We start from the raw sequence: 12,282 nt of genomic DNA on the forward strand, positions 1-12,282 counted from the left end.
GCGGCGGCACGGAGGTGGTGTGTCCGTCGTGCAGGGATGAGGGAGAGGAAAGTTCAGTGTGGCGGGTTGCAACAATTAACATGGGTGTATCCGCGCGGGGGGAGGGGGGGGGAGGGGAGGGATTTGGCGACTTTGGAGGCGGCGGCACGATGGTGATGCCGGTCAGGCGGGAATAGGAAGGGAAACGTTCAATACGGTGGGTGGGTGCCCGCGAGGCTGTTTTTTGTTTTGCGACAACAGTCGCAACACTTAGTGCTGTATTTTGCACCTGTCTTAAAATTAGAATCGGAGTAAAAAAGTTTGTAAGGGCATATACAATGGTTGATAAAATAGTTTTATCTTAAATCTTGCATGTAATTTAGAGATGACAAAAAAATATGTCTACAATGGGTCATCTCTTAGCTTTATCTTCAATAACTAGTTATTCCTTAAAATGTGGTAAGACATATTGTACTAAGAGACCATCTCTGGTCTTCTCTTAAATAAGAGAAGACAAGCCTTCTTTTATGATTTTTCTTTCCTCAACCTCATCATTTATCCTACGTGACATTGTTATAATAGAATCATTGTACATGCCCTAAGTAGGGCACCTGTGGAGCAGCATTTTTACCCCCCTTTTGCTCTAAAATGTGTTTATGCCCACCAAATGGAGATGCTCTAAGACGGGTTATGTGAAGTTGTAGGGAGATAATCCCTCTCTCGTAGATAGATAGATATAGATATGTTACGGTAAGTGATATTGGGATCTTTTCGCGGTAACAAACTAACCGCTTGCTGGTACGTTGCCAGAAAAATCGCGACCAACTAACAAATGAAGCAACTCGACTCGATCCTCCTCGTGGTCTTGATAAACAAACGGAGAGTCCAGTAGACGGGCACAACCTCCCTCCTCTTCTTCCTCCCTCGCCCCCTCCCCCTCCCCCTCCCCCTCGGCCTATTATATAGCACTAGCTACCTAGGTAGAGCCGCGGCGGTGCAGCACTAGCCAGCTACGGCGAGCGGTTGCTGCTGCCGCGGCCCTATTCTAATCTCAAGCCGCGGCCTCCTCTGCCACAGCTGCTGCCATCAATCATCATAGCCGGCACCGTCGGCGGAGAATTAAAGGGGTCGAGTTAGTGGGGAGGGGGAGGGGATCGATTCCATTCCCTTCTCTTTTTTTCTCTTCAGATTGAAATCAAAGGAGGAAGGCATTAATAACAAATCCAAAAGGAAGCCCCGCCCGGCTGCCTTTCACATGGATGTGAGTGGGGATTCTCTTTCTTTCATTCCCCCCTTTCCACTACTTTTACCAGATTACATAGTATAGATAGCTCGGCGCACAGAACGAACGAACCTATTCTGCTACAGAATCGGATGAATGGACTAATGCCTTTATTCTGACATGGATTGATCGCTTCAATAGTATAATAATAATAATACTAATTATTAGTATGTAATGTAAATAGCTGAATAGCAGGTGTTGTATTATAGATTTTTCATTCAGAAAGATTAGTTGTATTATTATTATTATTACTAATATTACTGATATTGCTGTTATTATTATTGTTGTGATCATTATTAATATTCTGACATGGAGTGCTACTTTAATTATTTTTCACAAAGTGTGCTATGGATCATGTGTAGTACCACAAAGGAGGAATTTAATAGATTATTAATATAGATATCCATGTTTTTCTTATGGATGTGGAGTGAAAAGGAGAAATTAATCAAGTTTTTCTCTCTTAGAAGAAAGAAAATCCCCAAATTCAGTTGTCGGATGCTACTTTTCTGACGTCTGCGGCTTCCTTTTTATAGGCCACCAAGCGGCAGCAGCAACAGCACGACGAGGAAGCACTCTCCAACTCTTCTCCTCCAGCTTCTTCTTCCTGGGCGTCAACCTCTTCCTCCTCTTGCTTGCCTGGCTCAGGGGACACAGACAGGGCGCCGCTGCTGCCCTGCAAGATGGCCGACGATGAAAAGGTCGACAGGGTTGACGTTTCTGATGATACGGCCCACCAGATTAGCGTTGGTAACCATTTCTACCTCACTCTTCCCTCCGTGATAACAACAAGGATAGCTCACCAAACTGGTTGTCGGCTATGTGTCTCTGATACTCCCTCTGCATCTTGATCACTCTGTTGCCATCAACTCAAATGCCTATCAATAGTATCTTCTGCTATCAAATTAATACCATGTTAACCCAACTGATTTCTGTAACGCTCCAAGGGTTTTTTACATTCATCATACTTTGATCATGAGAAGACATAAAATAAAAAAATAAATGCTGATTTAATCTGCATTTTAGGTGATGCCCCGTCTCACTGCTTCCTCTGATCAGGGTTCAGAACCTTAAAATGTTATGCGCATGAATCGTTTTCTTGCAGTTCTTGTATCTGTGACTAATTAACACACGAAAGATCCTGCTTGTTTTCAGATCCTTGGTATCAAGTTGGATTTGTCCTGACAACAGGGGTCAATAGTGCATATGTTCTTGGATACTCTGGGTCGATTATGGTCCCTTTGGGCTGGATTGGTGGAACATGCGGCTTGATCCTGGCTGCTGCAATCTCGATGTATGCAAATGCTCTGCTTGGTCGCCTTCATGAAGTTGGCGGGAAACGCCATATTAGATACAGAGATCTTGCTGGACATATATATGGTACATATTCATACACTCTTTCCCTGCATTCTAATGAGATAGACATAACGTTTAATAAACTGGAGTTTGCTCTATTTGATTTTGAGGACACCCATATGTCCTAGTTGTAGAGTGCATGTTGTGGTTGTTGAGGTTTGGGTCAAAGATACATAGTACCTCGTTCTAATCTACTACTCCCTCCATCCGGAAAAACTTGTCCCAAGCTTCTTTCTCAAATGGATGTATCTAGCACTAACTTGGTGCTAGATACATCCATTGGAGGGACAAGCTTTTTCGGACGGAGGGAGTACCTCTGTACCGGAATACTTGTAGCTGGGGGAAACTAGTACAAGCTCTCCCAACTACAAGTATTTTGGTACAGAGGGAGTACTTGTTTGCCATTTGGACACCACTTCCCTTTTTACCGCTCCAGTTGGGATTTTTTTTATCTGGATGGAATTCAAATGCAATTTGTTTGTCCCAACATAATTAGTCTACCTTTTTTTTGGTGATTACAGGAAGAAAAATGTATGCGCTTACATGGGCTCTGCAGTATATTAATCTTTTCATGATCAACACTGGCTTTATCATCTTAGCTGGCCAAGCACTGAAGGTATGAATAGCGTATCCACTAGCACCTAACTTAACCATTCTGGTTAAAATATCTGTATTCAAAACATTTGCTGGGAATCCATCTGTTGAATTTCTTTCCATGGAAAACAGTTAAATTGTTGATCTTATGTTGTGCGAAGTTACTTGTGATGTTTTGTCCTCCCAAGGCTTATTTGTGATGTGATTTCTTGTCTTCAGGCAATATACGTACTCTTTAGAGATGACGGGCTTCTCAAACTTCCCTACTGCATAGCATTATCTGGGTTTGTCTGTGCTCTTTTTGCATTTGGAATTCCTTACCTATCTGCTCTCCGAATTTGGTTGGGATTCTCCACTGTTTTCAGTCTCATCTATATCGTGATAGCATTTGTGCTGTCGCTTAGAGATGGTATTACCCTTTGCTGCCTTGTTCAGCTGTCTTGGCATATTTCGTACCATAATTTCGTATGCATTCTATTTGTTGACATACCATAAATATGCTTTAGGTTTCTTCAACATGACATTTTGTTTCATCACTTGATTTTTTTCAAGGCATAACAGCACCTGCAAAAGATTACAGTATTCCTGGATCAGAGTCAACTAGAGTCTTCACTACGATAGGTGCTGTAGCAAATCTTGTATTTGCGTACAACACTGGAATGCTACCAGAAATTCAAGTGAGTCATTGTAATAGCACAGAAGGGTACCGACTAGTTTATGTGCCATCAGATTACCTTATGTGACTCATATACATTGCAGGCAACCATAAGGCCTCCTGTGGTCAAGAACATGGAGAAAGCTCTCTGGTTCCAATTCACTGTTGGTTCGTTGCCTCTGTATGCTGTGACCTTTATGGGATACTGGGCTTACGGATCGTCAACCTCGAGTTATCTACTGAATAGCGTCCATGGTCCAGCTTGGATAAAAGTTGTGGCAAATCTCTCTGCCTTTCTTCAGACTGTCATAGCATTACATGTAGGTCTACCTTCGTACTTCATAGTCCAAAAAGCAATCCATCTCAAAGTTGATATTTCCCCTCGCTGAACTAACATTTGAGTTTCTTTTCTAGATATTTGCAAGCCCAATGTATGAGTACTTGGACACAAGATTCGGCAGCGGACACGGTGGGCCTTTTGCAATCCATAATGTTGTGTTCAGAGTTGGTGTGAGAGGAGGCTACCTGACTGTGAACACATTGGTGGCTGCGATGCTCCCGTTCCTTGGCGACTTCATGAGCCTGACCGGCGCCCTGAGCACATTCCCCCTCACGTTCGTTCTTGCGAACCACATGTACCTGATGGTGAAGGGGCCCAAACTTTCTGCCTTCCAGAAAGGTTGGCACTGGCTGAATGTTGTTGGGTTCAGCTTGTTGTCGGTCACGGCTGCAGCCGCCGCGCTCAGGCTTATCATACTGGATTCCAGTACCTACCACTTATTTGCTGATATGTGAGGCCAATTTCTAGTCAGCTCTAGATTTTCATATATTATAGGATGGGTTAGGTCAATAGAGTATTTTACACGCTCGTTATTGAGATAAAATAGCATCAGTGAACGAAGTATTCCTGTATGTGTGGCTGCCTAAACATTGCCCGAAAGTCTGAAATATCTATTTGGATAAGCTTTTGTCAGCACCGCTACTTTGGACATGGGGGCGGCGCAGCCATAAGCTGAAGGAAAAGGCTCCAACTGCCCTGCTGGCTAGCCAAGCTGTTTGGGTCTTAGGTGTGCATTAAGTTCATTGAGCATTGGGCTAGGTGTGTGTGTGGGTCAGCCCAGTGCGGCCTGCAGAGAGTTGTCGAGCGGAGTTATAAGCTCTTTTTAATAGTTTGGATTGCTTACCACGTGTGTCACATGTTAGCGGTGTTATAAGCTGTGGTTTCACTAAAAATAATAATTATAAGCTCTGTTATCTCTCCTACATAAAAAAATAAGTAGTGTTCTAGTTTAGCTCCTCTTCGTCTGACCTCCCTCTCACGTTTTCTTGCTACGATCCCTCCATGGAAATATCTATCTTACTTTCATGGAGTGAATTGCAAAAAACCACCACATTTAGGGTATTGATTGCAGAAAACTATCTAGTCTTTAATTTTGTCCAAAAATCACCGTGTTTCTAGTAAACTTTTTTGCAAATTCCACTGATACGGTGATTTGTCTCATTTAACAACATTCTGACAAGTGGGGCCAGATTGTAAGAGCAAAAAATTTACACACACACCCCTTGATCTAAAACAGAAAAGCAATCAGCCCCTCACCCCTGCGCAGAGGCGCGCTGGGCGTCGGGTTCCTGGCCTCCACCGCGCTGCTTTGCCTGGGACGCCGGAGCGATGCGCTGGGCTGACGGTGGGCGGAGGCGCGCTGGGCCACAGGAGTAGGCGTGCTCGCGCTGGGCCGGGGATGCTGGAGCGACGACGAGCAGCAGCAGCCGCGGGCGGCGGTGTCCTAGCGCACGATGCCTTCGTGTCCGCGTGGCTGGGCTTCTGTAGATCGGGCCGGTGGCGGCGTCTCGGCGAGCGGCGGCGGCATCCTGGGGCACGATGCCTCTGCATCCGACCGTGTGATGCAGGAATGGAGCTCGAGCTTCGACCTCCTCCATTTGGGGCGGGAAAAAAACCCTCGGATTTGGCGGCGGGGGAATCGAGGGGGAGGAAGGCGCGTCCGTGAAGCACACCCCCTGTGCGGGCGTCGAGCTCGCGTTCGTCCTCGGAGCTCCTGCAACAGGAAACCAACGGAAATGTCATGCTGCTGCCGCTGCTGGTGCTCGACCACGCGCCTAGGGAAATGCCTAGCGCCAAGGACCTCCCGCCCCCGCTACTACCACAGCCACGCCGCGGCCCCTGCCTGCCTCCCCCCCGCGCGCGTCGGCAAGCAGCTGCCCCGCTCGCTCCGCTAGAGCGCGCTGCCGGCCCCGCTCGCGCGCGCTTGCGCTTGCTCTGACCTGCCTCGCCGGCCTGCGCCGGCCGGCCCTATGCGCGGAGGGAGAGGGAGGAGGTGATGGGCTCACCTGGTAGTGGAGCCGCCGGACGCGCCGTCGCGGGAGGCCGCGGGAGGGGGGGCGATTGCTTTTTCATTTTTTGAATAAGGGTATTTTTGTGAAATCCAGGGAGTTGTATGTCAACTTTTTACCAAATCATCTCCTTACAATCCGGCCCCACTTATTAGAAAGTAATCAATCAGGCTAAATCATCTGATCAGTGCAATTTGCAAAAAGTTTACTAGAAACGCGGTGATTTTTGCACAAAATTAGGGACTAGGTGGTTTTCTGCAATCGATGCCCCAAATGTGGTGGTTTTTTGCAATTCATCTACTTTCACGTTCCACTATGCAGCCTTGTAACTGCACTGTTCGTTGCCCTCCTCTTCTCGATCACCGGTTGTGTCCTCATCATCGTGCTCTATACCACCTTCCGCATCCGGAATAACCCGGAGTTTGCATCCGACGCCGGAGAGAACAAGGAAGAGAAGGGCATGGGGTTGTGGACTCGTGGTGGTGAAGAATGAGGACAACGTTGTTGAGCTCCATGGACACGACTCCGACCAAGTCCTAAGAGTATCTCCAACCGGACTGGGAAAATATGACCCCGTATATGTCCGCAGACGCGTCAACGAATAGGGGCCAACATGCCCTCATTGGTCCGCCAAGGCAACCAGACCCCCCAACCCATTTGCAAACCCTCATTTCCATACAACCTTGTGCAATGTAGTACATGGTACAAAGATAAAACGAGATATAGAAAAAGGAAACTACCCAAATCATGACGCCAAGGAACCCTTTGCCGGAGTCGTCAACCTCCTGGTCATCGGCGACGTCTCCTCCTCCTTGTATGCGAAGAGCGGTTCCCGCCTCACATCGTGGATGTTTGCTGTCGCTACTCTCTGTAGAGTTGTTGGGCTTCCCTGAAGAGGAAGTGTGAAGTACTATAGTAGCAGATAGTATTTTTCTCAGTTAAGAACCAAGGTTCAGCAAACCAAAAGGAGATGACACACAAACAACGTGAACCGTATCTGCACACACACAAAGCAAATGCTTGCACCCGACGAAGGCAAGAGGGTTGGTTGTCAATCCCCTTGTTCTCGCCAATTGCAAGGATTAAATATGATAGTGATAAGTATGCAAATAAAATAAAATAAAAGCAAATAAAAACAGCGAGCAATTTTAGGTTTTAGTAATAATGGAGAATGGACCCAGGGTCCATAGGTTCACTAGAGACATCTCTCTCATAAGGATAACATCGGTGGGTAAACAAAATAGTGTTGGACAATTGACAGAATAACACATAGTTATGATTATGATTCTTCATGGCATGATTCGTATATAGGCATTACGTCCGTGAAATGTAGACTGTTGATCCAACTGCATCTAATACTATTATTCCACCCCAAAACCGCTATCCAACATGCATCTCAAAGTATTAAGTTCATGACAAACAGAGTAACGTTTTAAGCAAGATGACATAATGTAGACAAAGTGAGACCAAAAAATATGTTCGAACCTTATCGTTTTATCCTTAGTATCAATAATACAATACGTGCCTTGCAATTTCTCCTGTCACAGAGTAAGGACACCGCAAGATCGAACCCACTACTATGCATCACTCCCTCTGAAGATCTACTTGTCTAATTGGCCAAAGAAGACTTACAGATTGGAAATCATACATAGCTATAAAATCACACATCGATTAATTCTCAAAAGACTCAAATAGTTTAAATGAATAAACTGATCATAAACCCACAATTCATCGAATCCCAATAAACACACCGTAAGAATTACATCGAATAGATATCCGAAGAGATAATTGTATTGAAGACCAGAGAGAGAGAGAGAGAGAGAGAGAGAGAAATCCATCTAGCTAATGTTATGGACACGTAGGTCGTGAAGGAACTACTCACACATCATCATGGAGGCATCAAGGTCGATGAAGATTGCCTCCCCAATGCCCCCCTCTGGTAGAGTACCGGAAAAGGCCTCCAGATGGGATCACAGAAGAACAGAGGCTTGCGGCGGCGATAAAATTGTTTCGGGTCTAGCTTCGGGGGTTTTGGAATATTTGGGAATTTATAGGCTTTGAATTAGGTCAAACGGAGCCATGATGGGCCCACAAGCTTACATGTCATGCCCCCTAGGGGCTGGTGCCTGCAAGCCAAACAAGGTTATGTAGCACTTTCGTGGAAGTATCCCAATTAGCTATCATCCCAACGAAGAGCAGATGAGGGTATTTATAGTGGCGCTTCTATCACACACAAGGTGTCACAATTCTCGTGTGAAGTACCTGCTTGAGCTTCTGCAGATATTATTACTGTCCTAGAGGGCGAGTAAACCAAAATGACAAGGATAAAAGGTTTATAGCAATGACAGGAAAAACCCATAAAAGTAAATAACATAAATAAAAGTGAAAGTAAATAACATTTCATTCTATGGTTGTGCTTTGCTATTGCCATAGAGTGGCCGTCTCCACAATTAAGGTCCTTGGGCCGGAACCAAGCATTAAGTTTCGTGTATCACCATTATCTCATATTGTATTCGATCCTCATAGATATCTCCACCTGTCACGTCAGAGGTCACATATTCCCTAAACAATATGTGTTACCTATGTAGGTATTGAGATCGTGTTTGTGTGGGCCCTTAAATTGGACAACACGCATAGGTTTCACCACAAAATAACAACTTTCTAGATAGATCATAAAACTACAGATACAAATGACGACATATAGATTAGACACAAATGAATCTTACCACTCACCTACATCTCCCACGCCTACGGGGGATTACTCACGCATCATAAGAGAGAAACCAATCACACCAGAGATTAAACCCATGAAAACCATATCGATAATACCGCGAAGATCAACAATATGATGAAATGAATAATTCAAATAGTCTTGATCTCCAGATGAGAATGAATAGAGTTAAAATTGTTCTCACAACTTGGAATGCCTCTTACAATAGTGAAGAATGATATGATGATGGAGATGAAAGGACCAAAACTAAGAAGATCTCCAAAGGTTCTTTGGATCTCCTCTTCTTTGTTCTGGATGTAGTGGTGGCGGCTAGGGTTCTCTTCTCCCCTAGGTCCCTTCATGAAATTGTCTTGTATAGACGTGGTGGATCTGTTGGCACCTCATACGATCGCTCATACAAGTGCTTACGGTCACATGGAAGGTTGTCTTTCTGCTCTGGTGCGCCTGGTGGCTTGGCTCTCCACATGGAAGTTGCTCCATTTGACTTGATTTGTCGTAATTCCCTTTGGTTTCCTTCTATATATGATATTTCCTGCCAAACAATGGAAAAACATATTTTCTTTTCTTTTGAAGAATTATTGCTAGAAATAACTATTGGGGATATAACTATCAGTTATGACCCGCCCAGGAGGGGCCGGGTCAGCCCCAATGGCGGGTTACACAAGAAGCCCAGTAAACATTCAAGATGATAGTTTATTAAATCTTATAGAAGGCCCAAAGGCCTGGAGGCGGCTTAAGGCCCGGTATTATAAACCGCCGTATGTAAGGAAAGACTTGTAAGGAAAGGCATGTAAAGGAAGTCACCGAGCCGGGCACGATTATGAGCCGGCCGGGACACTGTAGGCCACCAGGCGTCAACGCGTGTATATAAGGGGACGACCCGGTGGTGACTTAGGGCAAGAAACAAGAGATCGAGAACCAAGACGGAGAGTTGAGCCTCTTGGTGATTGAAACCCTAGCAATACCAACACAACTAGACGTAGGCTTTTACCTTCATCGTAAGGGGCCGAACTAGTATAAAAACCTCTCGTGTCCTTTGTCCCGATTAACCCCTTTAAGCTTCCTAGTTGCGATGGTGAAAGGATCGAGATGGACCTAGAGGGGGGGTGAATAGGTACAAATACAAATTTTAATTGTTACTTGGCAATTTTAGGCAATAGTGCGGAATATGAAAGTGAGCCTAACAATTGCAAGTGTGATGCTAAGAGCTAAACAAGATAATCAAGTAATACAAGTAGATGGGTAGGCTAACACAATATGATTTAGGTAAGTGCAGATGAGACAAGTAACCACAAGCAGAGAGTTAAGGTTAGGGATAACCGCAACTCCGAGAGACGAGGATGTAAGCCGATGTTCACTTCCTTGGAGGGAAGCTACGTCACCGTTTAGAGAGGTGGGTGTTACCACGAAGGCACACCAACGCCACGAAGGCTCACCCTATTCTCTCTTTGAGACAACACCACTAAGGCGTTTCTCAACCACTAGTGGTAGACCTTGGGGTGGTCTCCAAACCCTCACAAACTTTTCCAGGGGTAATCACAAGGGTTGATTCCTCTCCGAAAGACTCCTACCGCCTAGGAGTCTCCAACCTCCAAGAGTAACAAGAATGATGGGAAAAGCTCAAGATTTGCTCAAGTCACAAATTCCTTTGGTGCAAAGAGGGGGAAGGAGTGGATCTATCACTTGGCCGGACAACTTCTCTCAAATGCTCTCAAATCCCTTGGGGATCTAAGATTTAGTGTGGAGGAGTGAGAGAGAGAGAGAGAGTAATGTGTTGTAGGGTTTGTTCAAAGTGAGTGGTCAACCATATCCTGAGGGGGAAGACAACCTATATATGGTGGTAGTGAAGAGCTAGCCGTTTGGCCACTTAAGGCTCAGGAGCTGTCGGACGTCCGGTGGGTATCGGACGACCGGTGACACAGATAGGACCGAGACGTCCGTCCGGGCAGCCGGTCGTCCGCTCGCTGGAGTATAAATCTGACCGCAAAAACAGCACAGGTAGCGGACATCCGAAAGGCGCCGGTCGTCCGGAGCCCGGACGTCCGGTGTTGTCGAAAATCCGTTAATTATAGTTCTGTTGGAGTGCACCGGATATCCGGAGATGAGCGGACGTCCGGTGACCGGACATTCGGTGTGACCGATCTTCCGCTAATTTCAGTTCCGTGAAGACTCACCGGACGACTGGAGAGAGTCGGATGTCTGGTTGGTTGAGAGAGACCGGACGTCCGTAGACTTCGGACGTCCGGTGAAAGTTGGACCTTTTAGCTTAGAAACCTACTACCATTTTTGCACAAGTTAGAGGAGGAATTTAGAGATGGTGTGAGAGGGAATTTTGTGGTTTTGAGCAAGTTCTTTCGCGAAATCCACCGATCCCCTCTTAATAGTGCGGGATCCCTACACTCAAGAGCAAACTGAAAACAAGGAGCCGAAGCTTTTTATCTTTGTCTTGTGTCTCTGCTCTTGAGTGATATATGTTTTATGTCCGTAGTCGTGATCCACACACACACATAGCCCTTGAGACATAATCCTGGGAAATACTCGATAAACATGATTAGTCCCAATATGCATGTTGTCATCAGCATCAAAATATGATTAAGGGCATGATTGCACTTTCAATCTCCCCCTTTTTGGTAGTTGATGACAACATACATGCACTTTTTTGAATAAAACTTTGAATATTGAAAGAATTTAAAAAGCATTGAATATCGAAGGATTTGTTGTGGAGCTCCCCCTCAATATGTGCAATAACTAATAGGTAAGCATGAAGTGAGCTCCCCCTCAATATGATACCAACACAACCGAAACTCATACACAAGATAATCAAGATAACATCAGATTTAGAATAGGCTTCACAAAGATTCATCACTCATAGCATATAACATAGGTCGATACAAGACATATCATAAGTTCAATAACAGGTTAATCACATAACATGAGTTCGATAACAAGATAATAAGATAGTATCATAGCATCATATCACATAAATAAGTGCCTACTCCCCTTGGCAGCAAATACCCAAAAGGAGGTGTCATAACAGCATCAAAGAGCATCATCGTCATCATCATCATGAGCACCACTACCACCAGCCTCGTCAAGGAAGTCAGCCCACTCAGGACCCGAAGGAAAGCCGAAGTCAGAAGGTGGATCATCAGGAAGACGTTCATCGTCACTCACATCGTAAACTCCGGAGTCTCTCAGACGAGCCTTCAAAGCATTCTTGGAGGTGACCAAGCGTGTGACAATGTCGTGGTTTTGAGAGAAATGAAAGGTAAACATCTTCATCATGGCAGAGTGAGCTTTCCCAAGAAAGCGAGAGATGCGACCAAAAGGTGCGGAGCC

At 45.3% G+C, this 12,282-nt stretch overlaps 2 protein-coding genes across 3 annotated transcripts; one reads left to right on the top strand and one right to left on the bottom strand.

The window, feature by feature from the left end:
• The first annotated feature begins 861 nt into the window (after window positions 1–861).
• LOC125537598 (probable proline transporter 2) lies at window positions 862–4,836 on the top strand. The gene is made up of 8 exons (XM_048700918.1): window positions 862–1,240; window positions 1,795–2,008; window positions 2,414–2,638; window positions 3,136–3,230; window positions 3,428–3,617; window positions 3,761–3,885; window positions 3,968–4,183; window positions 4,278–4,836. The coding sequence occupies exons 1-8, from the start codon at window positions 1,235–1,237 to the stop codon at window positions 4,656–4,658; spliced, it is 1,452 nt and encodes a 483-aa protein (XP_048556875.1). The 5' UTR covers window positions 862–1,234; the 3' UTR covers window positions 4,659–4,836.
• Window positions 4,837–5,294: 458 nt separating this feature from the next.
• On the bottom strand, window positions 5,295–6,335 carry LOC125537599 (translation initiation factor IF-2-like). Of its 2 annotated transcripts, none has more exons than XR_007295996.1 (2): window positions 6,024–6,203; window positions 5,295–5,917 (listed from the first exon to the last, which is right to left on the bottom strand). XR_007295996.1 is itself a non-coding variant. In XM_048700919.1 (2 exons), exons 1-2 carry the CDS (start codon window positions 6,274–6,276, stop codon window positions 5,457–5,459), a joined length of 528 nt encoding a protein of 175 aa, XP_048556876.1. In that variant the 5' UTR covers window positions 6,277–6,335; the 3' UTR covers window positions 5,295–5,456. The 2 variants fall into 2 exon arrangements, 1 of the variants encoding a protein (XP_048556876.1); XM_048700919.1 differs by lacking the exon at window positions 6,024–6,203 and adding an exon at window positions 6,210–6,335.
• Between the last annotated feature and the right edge of the window lie 5,947 nt (window positions 6,336–12,282).

Source organism: Triticum urartu, chromosome 2, assembly GCF_003073215.2.
Source record: "Triticum urartu cultivar G1812 chromosome 2, Tu2.1, whole genome shotgun sequence".
NCBI classification, from domain to species: Eukaryota; Viridiplantae; Streptophyta; class Magnoliopsida; order Poales; family Poaceae; genus Triticum; species Triticum urartu.